The sequence below is a fragment of the Procambarus clarkii genome, chromosome 30 (genome assembly GCF_040958095.1).
Source record: "Procambarus clarkii isolate CNS0578487 chromosome 30, FALCON_Pclarkii_2.0, whole genome shotgun sequence".
Taxonomy (NCBI): domain Eukaryota; kingdom Metazoa; phylum Arthropoda; class Malacostraca; order Decapoda; family Cambaridae; genus Procambarus; species Procambarus clarkii.
Genome location: NC_091179.1, coordinates 24,523,704 through 24,542,051, shown reverse-complemented (window position 1 = coordinate 24,542,051; position 18,348 = coordinate 24,523,704). Strand labels below are relative to the sequence as shown.

Below are 18,348 nucleotides of genomic sequence, written 5' to 3'. Positions count from 1 at the left end.
TAATTAAAATATTCCTGGTTAGCTTAAGTCAGCTAGTTTCAAGGTGATATTAATCATGATAATCTTGTCAATCATTTTAATGGATTTATAACTCCCAGAGACCTACGTGTAAACACCCAAGACCTACCCTTTCTGCCAGGTGAGAGGTCAGCCACCTGCCGAGTGAGTGGTGGCTTGTGCAAACGTTCCTTCCCTCTCTCACTCCCATAATTAATATTCCCCTCCTTGAAGAGGTGTGTCGTGGTTGTCAAACAACTTAATGGTAAATTCTTGAGAGTTGTGCTCGTGGGGGGGGAGGGGGCACTTACAAGCCTCAATGTAGGTTAGCAACAGCAAATCTCCCCCCCCCCCTTTTTCCAGCTATGAGGTGTGGCAGCTTTGGGGTTGTGTCTATATACCCCTGTATGGGAGTAAGGCAGGGAGAGTGCTGGAGGTAGAGAGGATCAGTGGCCGCAAATCATCAAGCTGGCCACCAGGAGACACAGTGAGTTCACCCTGGTTGTAGAGCAGGACCCAGAAGGTAATGTGTGTGGTCTTTGATATTTTCCATTTGTGATGTCTTAACCATTGCCAGTGTTACGGTAGGGACTTAGAGTTTGGTGAATGTCATAATTTGTTCTAAATAAACCCATGTTAAACTTTCCATTTGTTTTTTCAATGGAACCGCCTAATCCTCTGAGTTCAGTTGTGTTAACAACCGGTCAGTTATTAAAGACAGCTAGACGAGGACTCTCAAAGCTAAGCAATGCTTCTCGCCTCTTTGCTTGATATCAGGCAGGATAGTAAGGCTTGATATCAGGCTAGTTTAGTAAGATTTCTCTGTGTAGCATTTTCCTTGGAAAGGTGCCATTGGTTCCGTGTGTTATCACCCGTGGGTCACCATATGTCAGTTGATGACAAATACCATAACAAATACCAGTGTTCCAATAACTAATATTCCAAAGGTTACTTCAGCCGAGTGTTACCAGAGTTCAGGTCTAAGTGTATACTTTACAATACTTTAGTGTTTCAATCAACAAGTGTTTAGAATAATAAAGTGTTACAGTCTAATAGGCAGTTAATCTATTCATTTGAGATTAACGGGGGAATATTAGCACTGCAGGAGTTACATTGTATGTTATCCGCAGAGTGGAGAGAAGCAACCAGGAGCCAGCCGCCTCAACGCCCAGTTTACACGCACGTTTAAAAGCTTTAAACGTTTAAACGCGCGGTTTAAACCGCAGTTTACACGCGGGCTCCACACACCCCCCCCCCACCTTTCCAACTAGGAGGCGGGAATTTGGACTGACTCGAGAAGTTCCCCTGGTGTTATATACACAAACCTACTCGCTCTATGATTACGTAATATAATACGGTGGATTTAACAGTATTGAATCAACCTCTCAAGATTATGTTACTGGTATACCTAGCAGGTACACCTATACCTGCAGGTGTACCTAGCAGGTACACCTGCCACACGCCTGTAGAGGACACAAGAGTGTGGCAGGTGTTGTAGAGGACACAGGAGTGTGGCATGTGTTGTAGAGGCCACAGGAGTTGTAACACCAGTATAAATATAAACTAAAAATGTAACACTAATATTGTAACACTACTCAACAGTACCACTAATGATTACACCGGAAACCAAAGGTACCCTTCTAAGGAAATGCTACACAGGATTAACTACGCTGCCACCATCTGCCTTGTCCATTAACTCTATCAAGCAACGAGGCAAGAAACATTGCTTGACTTGGAGAGTCCTTTCTTTCTTTAACTTTCATTAACTATGGGACGGTTGTCAGCCCACTATATCCAGAGGCTAAGAGGATTTAACAATTGACACAGACGGGAAGCTTAACATGAGTTTATTGAGAACAAATTATGTTATTCACCACTATAAATCCTACTCTAACACTGGCCAATAGTTAAGAAATTTAGACATGGAACAAAACCCTCAGAGATCACACACATTACCTTAAGACCTGTCTCTCCCTTCGGTGGATTCACTCTGTCTCTCCCTGGCTGTGAGATGTTCTTCACAGACCCACTCTGGACCCTGGTGTCCGGCACACTCTCTCTCTCCTATCATATAGGGGTATATATATACACACACAAAAGGGGGTGGGGGAGATTTGCTGTTGCTACCTACACCAAGAATGTAAGAGGTCGGGCCACACGTGCACAAACACAAGAATTTGTCCATTAAGCTTGCGTGACATTCACCATACACCCTTCAAGAGAGGAGTTATTAATTACGAGTGTGACTGACCTCTGACCTGGCCAAAAGGGGGAGATCCATGAATGTTTACACATAAGAATCTGGGGTCTAATTCCATTGCAATGTTTGACAAGAGTATCATGAAATATTACATACTTGAAACTATGCTAAGACTAACCCAGGAATTTTTAATCAACATACAAGATAATCCAGAGGTCATCTGGGCTGACCTCTTGGAGAAGGCTTCCCTGGGTGTGAACTCTAGCGGGAGGGAGGAGGGGTCATGGGTGTTACAGAGTGTGGCAGGTGTTAACCAACTCGTAGGCTCGGGGAATATGTGTGTGTGTGGTGCGTGAGAAGTGTCCTAACACCTCCACCACTTCACTATACACCCTCCCCCCCGCCCACAGCCCCAGCCCCAGCCACCCCACACCACCACAGCCACTCCCACACCATCCCACAACAACACCGCCTCACCACAGCCACCCCCCCACACCACACACCACCCCCCCCCACAGCCCACCACAACACTGCCTCACCACAGCCACCCCCCCACACCACACACCACCCCCCCCCACAGCCCACCACAACACCGCCTCACCACAGCCACCCCCCCCCACACCACACCCCCCCCACAGCCCACCACAACACTGCCTCACCACAGCCACCACCACACACCACCCCCCCACAGCCCACCACAACACCGCCTCACCACAGCCACCCCCCACACCACACACCACCCCCCCACAGCCCACCACAACACTGCCTCACCACAGCCACCCCCCCACACACCACACCCCCCCCCACAGCCCACCACAACACTGCCTCACCACAGCCACCCCCCACACCACACACCCCCCCCACAGCCCACCACAACACTGCCTCACCACAGCCACCCCCCCACACCACACCCCCCCCCCACAGCCCACCACAACACCGCCTCACCACAGCCACCCCCACACCACACCCCCCCCCCACAGCCCACCACAACACTGCCTCACCACAGCCACCCCCCCACACCACACACCACACCCCCCCCCCCACAGCCCACCACAACACCGCCTCACCACAGCCACCCCCCACACCACCCCCCCCCCACAGCCCACCACAACACCGCCTCACCACAGCCACCCCCCACACCACCCCCCCCACAGCCCACCACAACACTGCCTCACCACAGCCACCCCCCCCCACAGCCCACCACAACACTGCCTCACCACAGCCACCCCCCACACCACACACCACCCCCCCCCACAGCCCACCACAACACCGCCTCACCACAGCCACCCCCCCCACACCACACCCCCCCCCCACAGCCCACCACAACACTGCCTCACTACAGCCACCCCCCCCACACCACACACCACCCCCCCACAGCCCACCACAACACTGCCTCACCCAGCGCCGCCTGATCGATGATGACTGTGTTCCGTGTTCCTTGTCACTCGCAACATTCAGTGTTACTTTGTGTTGTTCTTCTCTAGCGTAAAGGGCCAGAGCAGCACCCAGGTGCAAACATGTTTGTGACTACGGTGAGCGCTCACCGTCACCAAGGAAGGCTCACACACACCTGAGACAAGAGACCACTCACAATAATGACCACCGTTAAGCACCAACCAGTAAGAATAATTTATGACGATATAATTGCTCATAAAACACGTATATTTCTTTCAAATCTGACCTGAGCATAACAACACCCTATTGTATTACGTCTACACCCCGGTAGAAATACAACCAACAACACTACAATACAGTATTCCTAAGCCCCGGTAGAAATACAACCACAGGCACTACAATACTGTACTGTACTGTACTTCGAACCCCAAGAGCAGCAGTAACTCTGTCAGTCCTGTATTCACATCGACCTGCCCGCCCCACCACCACTTCAGCAGCAGCTGACCGCTAATTGAACCTCATCCTCCTAACTCTAATGTCTATCTTTACCCCCCAACTGTACCTATTTTACGAGTTCCCCAATTTTGCTATTAGCTGCCCCCCCCCCCCTGAAGTCTATTTCCCAGCCTGCCGCAAGGATAGATATAGCACCCCAAGCCACGCTACCCTCTGTTAGCGTGGGTCAGTAGGTAACACCCGTGGGTCAGTAACACCCGTGGGTCAGTAGGTAACACCCGTGGGTCAGTAGGTAACACCCGTGGGTCAGTAGGTAACACCCGTGGGTCAGTAGGTAACACCCGTGGGTCAGTAGGTAACACCCGTGGGTCAGTAGGTAACACCCGTGGGTCAGTAACACCCGTGGGTCAGTAGGTAACACCCGTGGGTCAGTAGGTAACACCCGTGGGTCAGTAGGTAACACCCGTGGGTCAGTAGGTAACACCCGTGGGTCAGTAGGTAACACCCGTGGGTCAGTAACACCCGTGGGGTCAGTAACACCCGTGGGTCAGTAGGTAACACCCGTGGGTCAGTAGGTAACACCCGTGGGGTCAGTAACACCCGTGGGTCAGTAGGTAACACCCATGGGTCAGTAGGTAACACCCGTGGGTCAGTAACACCCGTGGGGTCAGTAACACCCGTGGGTCAGTAGGTAACACCCGTGGGTCAGTAGGTAACACCCGTGGGGTCAGTAGGTAACACCCATGGGTCAGTAGGTTACACCCGTGGGTCAGTAACACCCGTGGGGTCAGTAACACCCGTGGGTCAGTAGGTAACACCCGTGGGTCAGTAACACCCGTGGGGTCAGTAACACCCGTGGGTCAGTAGGTAACACCCGTGGGTCAGTAGGTAACACCCGTGGGGTCAGTAACACCCGTGGGTCAGTAGGTAACACCCATGGGTCAGTAGGTAACACCCGTGGGTCAGTAACACCCGTGGGTCAGTAGGTAACACCCATGGGTCAGTAGGTAACACCCGTGGGTCAGTAACACCCGTGGGGTCAGTAACACCCGTGGGTCAGTAGGTAACACCCATGGGTCAGTAGGTAACACCCGTGGGTCAGTAGGTAACACCCGTGGGTCAGTAGGTAACACCCGTGGGTCAGTAACACCCGTGGGTCAGTAACACCCGTGGGTCAGTAGGTAACACCCGTGGGTCAGTACGGAACACCCGTGGGTCAGTAGGTAACACCCGTGGGTCAGTAGGTAACACCCGTGGGTCAGTAGGTAACACCCGTGGGTCAGTAGGTAACACCCGTGGGTCAGTAGGTAACACCCGTGGGTCAGTAGGTAACACCCGTGGGTCAGTAGGTAACACCCGTGGGTCAGTAGGTAACACCCGTGGGTCAGTAGGTAACACCCGTGGGGTCAGTAGGTAACACCCGTGGGTCAGTAGGTAACACCCGTGGGTCAGTAGGTAACACCCGTGGGTCAGTAACACCCTTGGGTCAATAGGTAACACCCATGGGTCAGTAACACCCGTGGGTCAGTAACACCCGTGGGTCAGTAGGTAGCACCTGTGGGTCAGTAGGTAACACCCGTGGGTCAGTAGGTAACACCCATGGGTCAGTAACACCCGTGGGTCAGTAACACCCATGGGCCAATAGGTAACACCCGTGGGTCAGTAACACCCTTGGGTCAGTAACACCCGTGGGTCAGTAACACCCGTGGGTCAGTAACACCCTTGGGTCAGTAACACCCTTGGGTCAGTAACACCCATGGGTCAATAGGTAACACCCGTGGGTCAGTAACACCCTTGGGTCAGTAACACCCTTGGGTCAGTAACACCCATGGGTCAATAGGTAACACCCGTGGGTCAGTAACACCCGTGGGTCAGTAGGTAACACCCGTGGGTCAGTAACACCCATGGGTCAATAGGTAACACCCGTGGGTCAGTAACACCCTTGGGTCAGTAACACCCATGGGTCAATAACACCCATGGGTCAATAACACCCGTGGGTCAGTAACACCCATGGGTCAATAACACCCATGGGTCAGTAACACCCATGGGTCAATAACACCCATGGGTCTATAACACCCATGGGTCAATAACACCCATGGGTCAGTAACACCCATGGGTCAGTAACACCCATGGGTCAATAGGTAACACCCATGGGTCAGTAACACCCATGGGTCAGTAACACCCATGGGTCAATAACACCCATGGGTCAATAGGTAACACCCATGGGTCAGTAACACCCATGGGTCAATAGGTAACACCCGTGGGTCAGTAACACCCATGGGTCAGTAGGTAACACCCATGGGTCAGTAGGTAACACCCATGGGTCAGTAACACCCATGGGTCAATAGGTAACACCCATGGGTCAGTAACACCCATGGGTCAATAGGTAACACCCATGGGTCAATAGGTAACACCCGTGGGTCAGTAACACCCATGGGTCAGTAGGTAACACCCATGGGTCAGTAGGTAACACCCATGGGTCAGTAGGTAACACCCATGGGTCAATAGGTAACACCCGTGGGTCAGTAACACCCTTGGGTCAGTAACACCCGTGGGTCAATAGGTAACACCCATGGGTCAATAGGTAACACCCGTGGGTCAGTAACACCCTTGGGTCAGTAACACCCGTGGGTCAATAGGTAACACCCATGGGTCAATAGGTAACACCCATGGGTCAGTAACATCCATGGGTCAATAGGTAAGACCCGTGGGTCAGTAACACCCGTGGGTCAGTAACACCCGTGGGTCAGTAACACCCGTGGGTCAGTAACACCCTTGGGTCAGTAACACCCTTGGGTCAATAGGTAACACCCATGGGTCAATAGGTAACTAACACGCTCTCTTCAGTCTACCCTCGTCAAGCTGCGGCCCGCCCCAAAGATCCCCTCATTAATTTATACGTATTCTGTATTCAAACTGTATTTGTAATTATTATTATTATTTGTTGTAATTTCGTGCATAATTGAGCCTATGGTAGGTCAGGTGTTTAGATTCTGTTGGCAAGGATTGGTATTTGGTGTAGGTGTGTGTGTGAGGCATTTCAACCCATCCTTCAAGACTACTCGCACACCTGGCATAGTTATGTGGCCTTAATCATAACCCACAATTTGGTTAGGCCTTAACCTTACCACCAAGCCAAACCTACGCCTCTCCTGAGCCTATTGTATACTCGTTGCCTTTTCACAGCTACGAAGAGGATAGCGATTGGAGTATCTTGAGGTAATCACAGATGATTTCAGGGCTTTTAGTGTCCCCGCGGCCCGGTCCTCGACCAGGCCTCCACCCCCAGGAAGCAGCCCGTGACAGCTGACTAACATCCAGGTACCTATTTTACTGCTAGATAACAGGGGCATAGGGAGAAAGAAACTACCCATTGTTTCTCGCCAGCAGGATAATTAAACATAGATAACATGTAACTTCTTCAACACCATAGGGAGTAACTTTTTTGGGATACGTAGTCCATAGGAAAACACGAAGCTAAAGCAACATTCCTCGCAATTATAAAGGATTAATTATACTGTATCCGGACAGTTAGTGAGTGTTAGGACATCGTCGTCTCGCAGGTTCACCGAAGTTACTGCATATTTAATACAGACAGTCTCCGTTTTCTTTGATGAGCTAAGCTTGAATCTCATACGCACTGCCAGGTTTAACTATTTCATTCAGATTTTGTTCAACCAAATATAAACTAACCCAACCTACTATACTCTAACATAACTTTATTTAACCTAATAGTACGAATTACCACTCTGTAAAAACGAAAAAGATGTTGGCGATGAAGTAAAGTTTTCATTCTCGTACAGTGTGGCGCGTCCAGAGAAAATGTCCGTTCGTCTTGTTAGAAACATCCAGTGACTCGCCTTAGTAATACCGTAGCCAGTGGCAGCAGTAACAGGTTCACACAGTAACTGTTTCACGCAGTAACAGGTTCACACAGTAACGGGTTCACACAGTAACGGGTTCACACAGTAACTGTTTCACGCAGTAACAGGTTCACACAGTAACGGGTTCACACAGTAACGGGTTCACACAGTAACAGGTTCACACAGTAACGGGTTCACACAGTAACAGGTTCACGCAGTAACGGGTTCACACAGTAACGGGTTCACGCAGTAACAGGTTCACGCAGTAACAGGTTCACGCAGTAACAGGTTCACACAGTAACTGTTTCACGCAGTAACAGGTTCACGCAGTAACAGGTTCACACAGTAACTGTTTCACGCAGTAACAGGTTCACACAGTAACGGGTTCACACAGTAACGGGTTCACACAGTAACGGGTTCACACAGTAACGGGTTCACACAGTAACAGGTTCACACAGTAACGGGTTCACACAGTAACGGGTTCACACAGTAACAGGTTCACACAGTAACGGGTTCACACAGTAACTGTTTCACGCAGTAACAGGTTCACACAGTAACGGGTTCACACAGTAACGGGTTCACACAGTAACGGGTTCACACAGTAACTGTTTCACGCAGTAACGGGTTCACACAGTAACGGGTTCACACAGTAACGGGTTCACACAGTAACGGGTTCACACAGTAACGGGTTCACACAGTAACGGGTTCACACAGTAACGGGTTCACACAGTAACGGGTTCACACAGTAACGGGTTCACACAGTAACAGGTTCACGCAGTAACAGGTTCACACAGTAACGGGTTCACACAGTAACGGGTTCACACAGTAACGGGTTCACACAGTAACGGGTTCACACAGTAACGGGTTCACGCAGTAACGGGTTCACGCAGTAACGGGTTCACGCAGTAACAGGTTCACGCAGTAACAGGTTCACGCAGTAACAGGTTCACGCAGTAACAGGTTCACACAGTAACGGGTTCACACAGTAACGGGTTCACACAGTAACGGGTTCACACAGTAACGGGTTCACACAGTAACAGGTTCACACAGTAACGGGTTCACACAGTAACGGGTTCACACAGTAACAGGATCACACAGTAACAGGTTCACACAGTAACAGGTTCACACAGTAACAGGTTCACGCAGTAACAGGTTCACACAGTAACGGGTTCACACAGTAACAGGTTCACACAGTAACGGGTTCACACAGTAACAGGTTCACACAGTAACAGGTTCACGCAGTAACAGGTTCACACAGTAACAGGTTCACACAGTAACAGGTTCACACAGTAACGGGTTCACACAGTAACAGGTTCACACAGTAACAGGTTCACACAGTAACGGGTTCACACAGTAAAAGAATATTGTGATCCAATGTTCAATAACTCTATGGCATCTAACAGATCTCTAACCGTGTCCACTGGTTAGCCTTGTATAAATGACTGGCCATATCTCTAGCAAAATAATAATAATAATAATAATAATAATAATAATAATAATAATAATAATAATAATACGAGAACAATGCTATGATAAATTATAAAGGTATCCGATAGAAAACGTTTATTTTTTAAGAGGAAGATCGAAAGAGAAAACGAGGCGCGAGAATAAGATGGGATACTGTCCTAACATCACAATAGCTTGCCTGCTGTCGGAACCCAGTGCAATCTGAGGCAGGTAATCAGTATTCTTTATTTAACTATTCGTTTATTACGTCTGGTGTGGTCGGTTTCACGGTGGTCTTGTGCCTGCGCCTTGTCTTACGGACCAAGTATTATGGGTGGTCTTACGGATCAAATATTATGGGTTGTCGTAGGGGCCAATTTGTTATTCACTAAACATCTTACCATTTCTGAAGTACTACAATTTTCCTTTAACTTAAGGTGAGGAGAGAGCAGTTAGAGAGTAATGTAACCCGGTCATAACACTACTCTTAACCATATTCTCAACTATTCAGTCCTGTGCCGCCAGGTTGGATATATATTCGGTCTATCCCCCCCAAGACAGTAGCTTTAATGCGACTTTGAATACTTCCTCACAAGAGACTAAATGACTCCTCCCCCACAAGACACTGCGTGCTCCCCAAAGAGAGAGTGCAGGGTCCCCGACAAGACATTTTCACCCGACACACTGGACTGCGCACATTTGCTGGTAAATGTTTGTCACAACTTTCGGATCGGATCCGTGGCAGCCAGACCGCAGAAAGACCCATTCCTGAATTAACTCCCGACGCGCGTGGATCCTCTCACGAACGGACGTGCCGTGCGCGCATCGTCACGCAAGATGCCTCGTCACGCATGTTCCCGCCTTCAGTGGTCCGGGTTGCGTGATGTGGGGTCGCCCGTCAAGAGCTGCCTACCACTCGGGACTACCTGTACATTGTGCTGGCTCACTCTCAAGCCGCGGCCGAGTGAGGCGAGGGTGTAGGTGTGGACGGGGGAGCCAGCTGCGAGGGTGTAGGTGTGGGCGGGGGAGCCAGCAGCGAGGGTGTAGGTGTGGACGGGGGAGCCAGCAGCGAGGGTGTAGGTGTGGACGGGGGAGCCAGCAGCGAGGGTGTAGGTGTGGACGAGGGAGCCAGCAGCAAGGGTGTAGGTGTGGACGGGGGAGCCAGCAGCGAGGGTGTAGGTGTGGACGGGGGAGCCAGCAGCGAGGGTGTAGGTGTGGATGGGGGAGCCAGCAGCGAGGGTGTAGGTGTGGATGGGGGAGCCAGCAGCGAGGGTGTAGGTGTGGATGGGGGAGCCAGCAGCGAGGGTGTAGGTGTGGACGGGGGAGCCAGCAGCGAGGGTGTAGGTGTGGACGGGGGAGCCAGCAGCGAGGGTGTAGGTGTGGATGGGGGAGCCAGCAGCGAGGGTGTAGGTGTGGACGGGGGAGCCAGCAGCGAGGGTGTAGGTGTGGACGGGGGAGCCAGCAGCGAGGGTGTAGGTGTGGACGGGGGAGTGAGTGGCGTAGGTGTGAGGATGGAGCAGCATCGTGGGTTTAGGTACAGGTGTAAGTGTGAGTGTACGCATGAGAGAAGAGCCAGCTTGAGTATGGAGGAGGGAGAGATGGGGGGTGTACAGGGACTTCCCTGTGAAGGTGACGCCGGAATGTCGACTCTGTGACGCATACTTTATTCTGCTGATTCACGTTGTCTTTGCCTGCGTGTTCTTGCCTATCACAGCTTAAAGGAAGATCAGTAACTAATGATCTTGTGTGGTGTCTGGCGAGCGAGAACACGTCCACCTGGACCACCCAACCATCTTGCTTTATTGTTGTGGTAGCCTTCCTGTGTTCTCCTAAGTCCTGTGCTTACTTTAAAATAGTCAACTTTCCCTTCTCCGAGACGAGGCGTCAACTCAGCCCGTCCTCATAAGGTTTCCCAACGTCAAGAAACTGTCGTACTAAAGTGCCCTAATCCTAACCTACCTGAGGACCCAGAACAGAAAACAGAACAGTATGTCAATTTTGCAACCCGCTACCATTTTCTAGTACGACAATTTTTGGCTTTAGGTAGAGTTTACGTCACAATGTGACGTTCTATTACGAGGACGGGTTGGTCTCAGAAGTCAATTCTTGACTGAGACTTTACGGGTCGTGTTACTGATGAGAGCCGCGAGTGAGGGCTGCACCTCACTGTCAACACAAGACACTTGCGGTCACTCAACTCCATGTACAGTCACTCCTCTCTCAGCGATGTCTTAATCCTCTTGTATCATTAATATCATACATGATCTCTTGAATATTCTGCGACAGACTGTGCTATACCGCCATACTGGCAGGACATTCTCTGATAATTACTTACTGGCCTAACCAGACCTGCGAGCAGTGAACAACAGACTATCCAGGGATAGTCTCTTGAACACCTAAAACGTCTCCAGGACTCCTGTACTTAGGTATTAGAGGAGCAGAAACAAATGATATGGCACAACATTTTGTGAAGCATTACAAGTGGTGAAGAGCTTACCTTGAGTGAGGAAACAGGCGTAGTGGTCGCCCAGGGTGGCCACATGGACGCCAAGCGTGTGGACGTACGCCAGGACGTCCGAGGCGACCGGGTGGCCATAGGGATAGCAGGCAAGGGCGTCTGGGAGGAGGGTGTAGCGCTCGTGGCGGCCACATACGGAGAAGATGAGAGCGTTGAATTGTGGGTCCAGAGAATAATAGATCATGGCGGCGACGGCGGGCGACCACTCCCCGCCCCCACTATCTGTCTTTATACCTCGCCCCCCTTGCCAGCGCACGCCCACGCCCGCACTCCTCAACATAGAGAGACGCCGGGCCAGAGGTAAGCATGGGCGGCCTTATCACCACCCTCACTACCCCCCAACACCCGCCGCCCCACCCCCACCTCGATCTCCCTCCAACACCCGCCTTGGGAGCGCCACTATCACCTCTCACGATCAACTTTCCTGAAATTCTCACTGTATACCAACTGGGCTCCTCACCACACACGCCTCCCGGGCTCCTCACCACACACGCCTCCCGGGCTCCTCACCACACACGCCTCCCGGGCTCCTCACCACACACGCCTCCCGGGCTCCTCACCACACACGCCTCCCGGGCTCCTCACCACACACGCCTCCCGGGCTCCTCACCACACACGCCTCCCGGGCTCCTCACCACACACAAAGCTCCAGTATTTGATCTTCCCGCCCAGATCTTGGTGTTGCTGACGCCACCAGAGGCGACGGGTTATCTCCTGGTATTACTGACGACTAAGTAACGCAACGCAACATTGATTAACAATCCGCATGCTGAGTGCTGCACGCTAGGTACACAGTGAACGTTGAGTGGTCTAACACTGCACAAGGAACACAACACGCCAGTAGCACAAACAACAACACTGAGACATTGTCCATATAATCACAACAACTGGTGTACGGATACACAACACCAGCACGGGCGGCCGTCCACAGAGTGTAGTACACTTACTATCTGTATAGCACTTCACAAAAATAAATAGAAAATTATAGGTATGGGAGGAGAGGTGTAGTGCGGTTGGTGGTGCGGGAGGGCGAGGGAATAAGCCCAGGGAGGAGTTACCGCTGCACCAGGTGTTTGGCAGGTGTGTCGCAAGTGCCGCAGGTGCCGCAGGTGTGGAGAAGATGCAGAGTCACGCCGCACTGCTGGTTGAGGGTGAAGAAGATCAGGTCACCTTGTACAGTATCATAGTGAGACGAGTGTGGCTGCCGGCGAGCTGGGTCGCAGAATTCCTGAACCTCGACGACGTTCCTGCTAGAAGGTCACTTGTTACGTAAGGCGAGGTGTTGAGGGAGGAGGTGAGTGCCTCCCGGGGCACTAGGTAGTGGCACCAGTCGCTGCGGGTGTCAGCGGGCGGCAGCATCCTGGCGGCGCTGCTGGTGGGGCATCCTGGTTCTCACAAGACTGTAGGATTGCATATGACGACAGTCGCAGAGGTTAACAGGGGTGAGGCGACGTCCAGTGAGGACGGGAGTAGCCAGTGAAGGTGCCTTGCCAGGTCTGCAGCCACGCACACACGGGGGGAGAGAGAGAGACGAGAATGTGTTAGTAAACAACTACTACAGTTAGTACAGCATAGTTAGAAGGTTGGCAGTGACTAAGGTTAGACAGAAGTAATGAGTTACATACATGTTCAGCTACAGTGTGTTGTACAGTACGCTGGACGACCTACATCACGTCTACAGTGTGTACAGTCCTCACTTGATGACACTCAAGTTATAACTTCACCATACACTATAATAATATCAATCCTTCATTCTCTCTCGCCAACAGAGGAAAATTACCACGATAACGTGGACAATCTGCATCCTGATGAGTGTTTCCCACACCCAGCATAATGCTCCACCCACACCCAGCATAATGCTCCACCCACACCCAGCATAATGCTCCACCCACACCCAGCATAATGCTCCACCCACACCCAGCATAATGCTCCACCCACACCCAGCATAATGCTCCACCCACACCCAGCATAATGCTCCACCCACACCCAGCATAATGCTCCACCCACACCCAGCATAATGCTCCACCCACACCCAGCATAATGCTCCACCCACACCCAGCATAATGCTCCACCCACACCCAGCATAACACTCCACCCACACCCAGCATAATGCTCCACCCACACCCAGCATAATGCTCCACCCACACCCAGCATAACACTCCACCCACACCCAGCATAATGCTCCACCCACACCCAGCATAATGCTCCACCCACACCCAGCATAATGCTCCACCCACACCCAGCATAACGCTCCACCCACACCCAGCATAATGCTCCACCCACACCCAGCATAATGCTCCACCCACACCCAGCATAACGCTCCACCCACACCCAGCATAACACTCCACCCACACCCAGCATAACGCTCCACCCACACCCAGCATAACGCTCCACCCACACCCAGCATAACGCTCCACCCACACCCAGCATAACGCTCCACCCACACCCAGCATAATGCTCCACCCACACCCAGCATAACACTCCACCCACACCCAGCATAACGCTCCACCCACACCCAGCATAACGCTCCACCCACACCCAGCATAACGCTCCACCCACACCCAGCATAACGCTCCACCCACACCCAGCATAACGCTCCACCCACACCCAGCATAACACTCCACCCACACCCAGCATAACGCTCCACCCACACCCAGCATAACGCTCCACCCACACCCAGCATAACGCTCCACCCACACCCACACCCAGCATAATGCTCCACCCACACCCAGCATAACGCTCCACCCACACCCAGCATAATGCTCCACCCACACCCAGCATAACACTCCACCCACACCCAGCATAATGCTCCACCCACACCCAGCACAACACTCCACCCACACCCACACCCAGCATAATGCTCCACCCACACCCAGCATAACGCTCCACCCACACCCAGCATAATGCTCCACCCACACCCAGCATAACGCTCCACCCACACCCACACCCAGCATAATGCTCCACCCACACCCAGCATAACGCTCCACCCACACCCAGCATAATGCTCCACCCACACCCAGCATAACACTCCACCCACACCCAGCATAACGCTCCACCCACACCCAGCATAATGCTCCACCCACACCCAGCATAACACTCCACCCACACCCAGCATAACACTCCACCCACACCCAGCATAACACTCCACCCACACCCAGCATAACACTCCACCCACACCCAGCATAACACTCCACCCACACCCAGCATAACGCTCCACCCACACCCAGCATAACGCTCCACCCACAGGCGGGAGAGGCCTCGTACCACGTGACCTGGGAGAGAGAGAGGGAGGCGGGAAGGCGGGACAGGCCACTCACCCACACGGGTCCAGTCACACTGGCGTCGCCAACATTTTAAAACTTTCCAATGTCAATTTCTTTCTTTTTTGTGTGCCCCATACCCATCCCGCGGGCGGTGGTGGGTATGTGGGCCTGCAGGAAGCTCCAAGCAACAGCCTGGTGGACCAAACTCTCACAAGTCAAGCCTAGCCTCGGGCCGGGCTTGGGGAGTAGAAGAACTCCCAGAACCCCATCAACCAGGTATCAATCAGGTGGTGGAAAGGGTTACAGAGGCACATAATGGGTTCAGGAACTGAGCCCCATAGTTCGTTTAGCTAAGTAAGTGAAAAGCTTTTGAAGCTAGTTACACAATTATTAATGTTATTTATACATGTACACACACACACACACACACACACACACATATATATATATATATATATATATATATATATATATATATATATATATATATATATATATATATATTACACAATCATACAAATACATATACACATCGATAATCTTTTTATATCAAGTGATTCAACAAGAGGCTCACAACAGTCACTATACAAGGCACTTTACATCTATGGTGAGTCACACAGTTACTAGTCTTGCTCCACACCCACCCAACTGGGCGGCAGCTGTACAGTCATGTGCTCCACACCCACCCAACTGGGCGGCAGCTTTACAGTCATGTGCTCCACACCCACCCAACTGGGCGGCAGCTTTACAGTCATGTGTTCCACACCCACCCAACTGGGCGGCAGCTGTACAGTCATGTGCTCCACACCCACCCAACTGGGCGGCAGCTTTACAGTCATGTGCTCCACACTCATCCAACTGGGCGGCAGCTGTACAGTCATGTGCTCCACACCCACCCAACTGGGCGGCAGCTTTACAGTCATGTGCTCCACACCCACCCAACTGGGCGGCAGCTTTACAGTCATGTGTTCCACACCCACCCAACTGGGCGGCAACTTTACAGTCATGTGCTCCAAACCCACCCAACAGGGCGGCAGCTTTACAGTCATGTGCTCCACACCCATCCAACTGGGCGGCAGCTTTACAGTCATGTGCTCCACACCCACCCAACTGGGCGGCAGCTTTACAGTCATGTGCTCCACACCCATCCAACTGGGCGGCAGCTTTACAGTCATGTGCTCCACACCCACCCAACTGGGCGGCAGCTTTACAGTCATGTGCTCCACACCCATCCAACTGGGCGGCAGCTTTACAGTCATGTGCTCCACACCCACCCAACTGGGTGGCAGCTTCAGTCATGTGCTCCACACCCACCCAACTGGGCGGCAGCTTTACAGTCATGTGCTCCACACCCACCCAACTGGGCGGCAGCTTTACAGTCATGTGCTCCACACCCACCCAACTGGGCGGCAGCTTTACAGTCATGTGCAGGCGGCACCTACAGTAAGCAATTTTTTTTTTTTTTTTTTTTTTTTTTGAGATATATACAAGAGTTGTTACATTCTTGTACAGCCACTAGTACGCGTAGCGTTTCGGGCAAGTCCTTAATCCTATGGTCCCTGGAATACGATCCCCTGCCGCGAAGAATCGTTTTTTCATCCAAGTACACATTTTACTGTTGCGTTAAACAGAGGCTACAGTTAAGGAATTGCGCCCAGTAAATCCTCCCCGGCCAGGATACGAACCCATGACATAGCGCTCGCGGAACGCCAGGCGAGTGTCTTACCACTACACCACGGAGACTGTTTATTTTCGGATCCTTCGCTAAGATTCCCGGCAGTACATCATTATAAAAGAAGTACTTACACATTACTTGGACACTACGGTGATATATTTGATCACCGCACGGTACACAACCCATATATTTTCGAAATATTAATTTTCCAACACCCTACTTTTCTATTCATATGCGTCTATTACTGCTGGTGTGACCCGCTCCTTCATTTCCATTTCTTGTTTTATCTTTGATTGTCATGAAACATAATTCACTCCAGCTGCGGTAATTCCTTGAAGGCACACGAGCAATTTTGTCCGTATTGTGTAGTAAAATAAAGCATTTTCTTAAATTTAGATTAATAGTACCATATATTATACGTTTGTGTGTTGTTATTTTAGGTCAGGATAGATACCTTGAGGTTACCTTGAGGTGCTTCCGGGGATTAGCGTCCCCACGGCCCAGTCGTCGACCAGGACTCTTGGTTGCTGGACTGATCAACCAGGCTGTTGCACGCGGCTGCTCGCAGCCTGACATATGAGTCATAGCCTGGTTGATCAGGGATGCTTTAGATGCTTCGGTTTCATTGGCAAAGGTTTGAATTTTATAATATGATCTACGGTATGATTATATATATATATATATATATATATATATATATATATATATATATATATATATATATATATATGCGAACAAGCCTGAATGGTCCCCAGGACAATATGCAACTGAAAACTCACACCCCAGAAGTGACTCGAACCCATACTCCCAGGAGCCACGCAACTGGTATGTACAAGACGCCTTAATCCACTTGACCATCACGACCGGACATAATGAGGTGATAGCCGAGGCTATTTGATCCACCCCACCGCCGGCACTCGGATAGTAATCTTGGGCATAGCATAGCATCCGAGTGCCGGCGGTGGGGTGGTTCAAATAGCCTCGGCTATCACCTCATTATGTCCGGTCGTGATGGTCAAGTGGATTAAGGCGTCTTGTACATACCAGTTGCGTGGCTCCTGGGAGTATGGGTTCGAGTCACTTCTGGGGTGTGAGTTTTCAGTTATATATATATATATATATATATATATATATATATATATATATATATATATATATATATATATATATATATATATATATATATATATATAATATAATATATATATATATATATATATATATATATATATATATATATATAGTCAGACCACGGAGGAAAATGAAACAGGAATTTCCTTAAGTACTTTCGTATATTAAATACATCTTCAGAAGGAATCTGAAGATGTATTCCTTCTGAAGATGTATTTAATATACGAAAGTACTTAAGGAAATTCCTGTTTCATTTTCCTCCGTGGTCTGACATTGTCACATTCTTAATCACGTGTTTATTTTCGTGATATACATACATACATATATATATACATACATATATATATATATATATATATATATATATATATATATATATATATATATATATATATATATAACAA

The 18,348-nt window shown here is 50.4% G+C and overlaps 1 protein-coding gene across 6 annotated transcripts in view; it reads right to left on the bottom strand.

The window, feature by feature from the left end:
• LOC123765545 (uncharacterized) overlaps positions 1 to 18,348 on the bottom strand; it is a 238,530-nt gene that overhangs the window by 166,946 nt on the left and 53,236 nt on the right. For 2 of the 6 annotated variants that reach the window (XM_045754206.2, XM_069334056.1), the window contains exon 1: positions 11,855 to 12,206. The exons of 2 other annotated variants lie outside the window; for them this stretch is intronic. In XM_045754206.2, coding sequence (XP_045610162.2) covers positions 11,855 to 12,155 — 301 coding nt within the window. In that variant the 5' untranslated portion in view covers positions 12,156 to 12,206. Of the gene's footprint in view, positions 1 to 11,854; positions 12,208 to 18,348 lie in introns of those variants that run through there. 2 more of the 6 variants (XM_069334058.1, XM_069334057.1) reach the window with 2 other exon arrangements.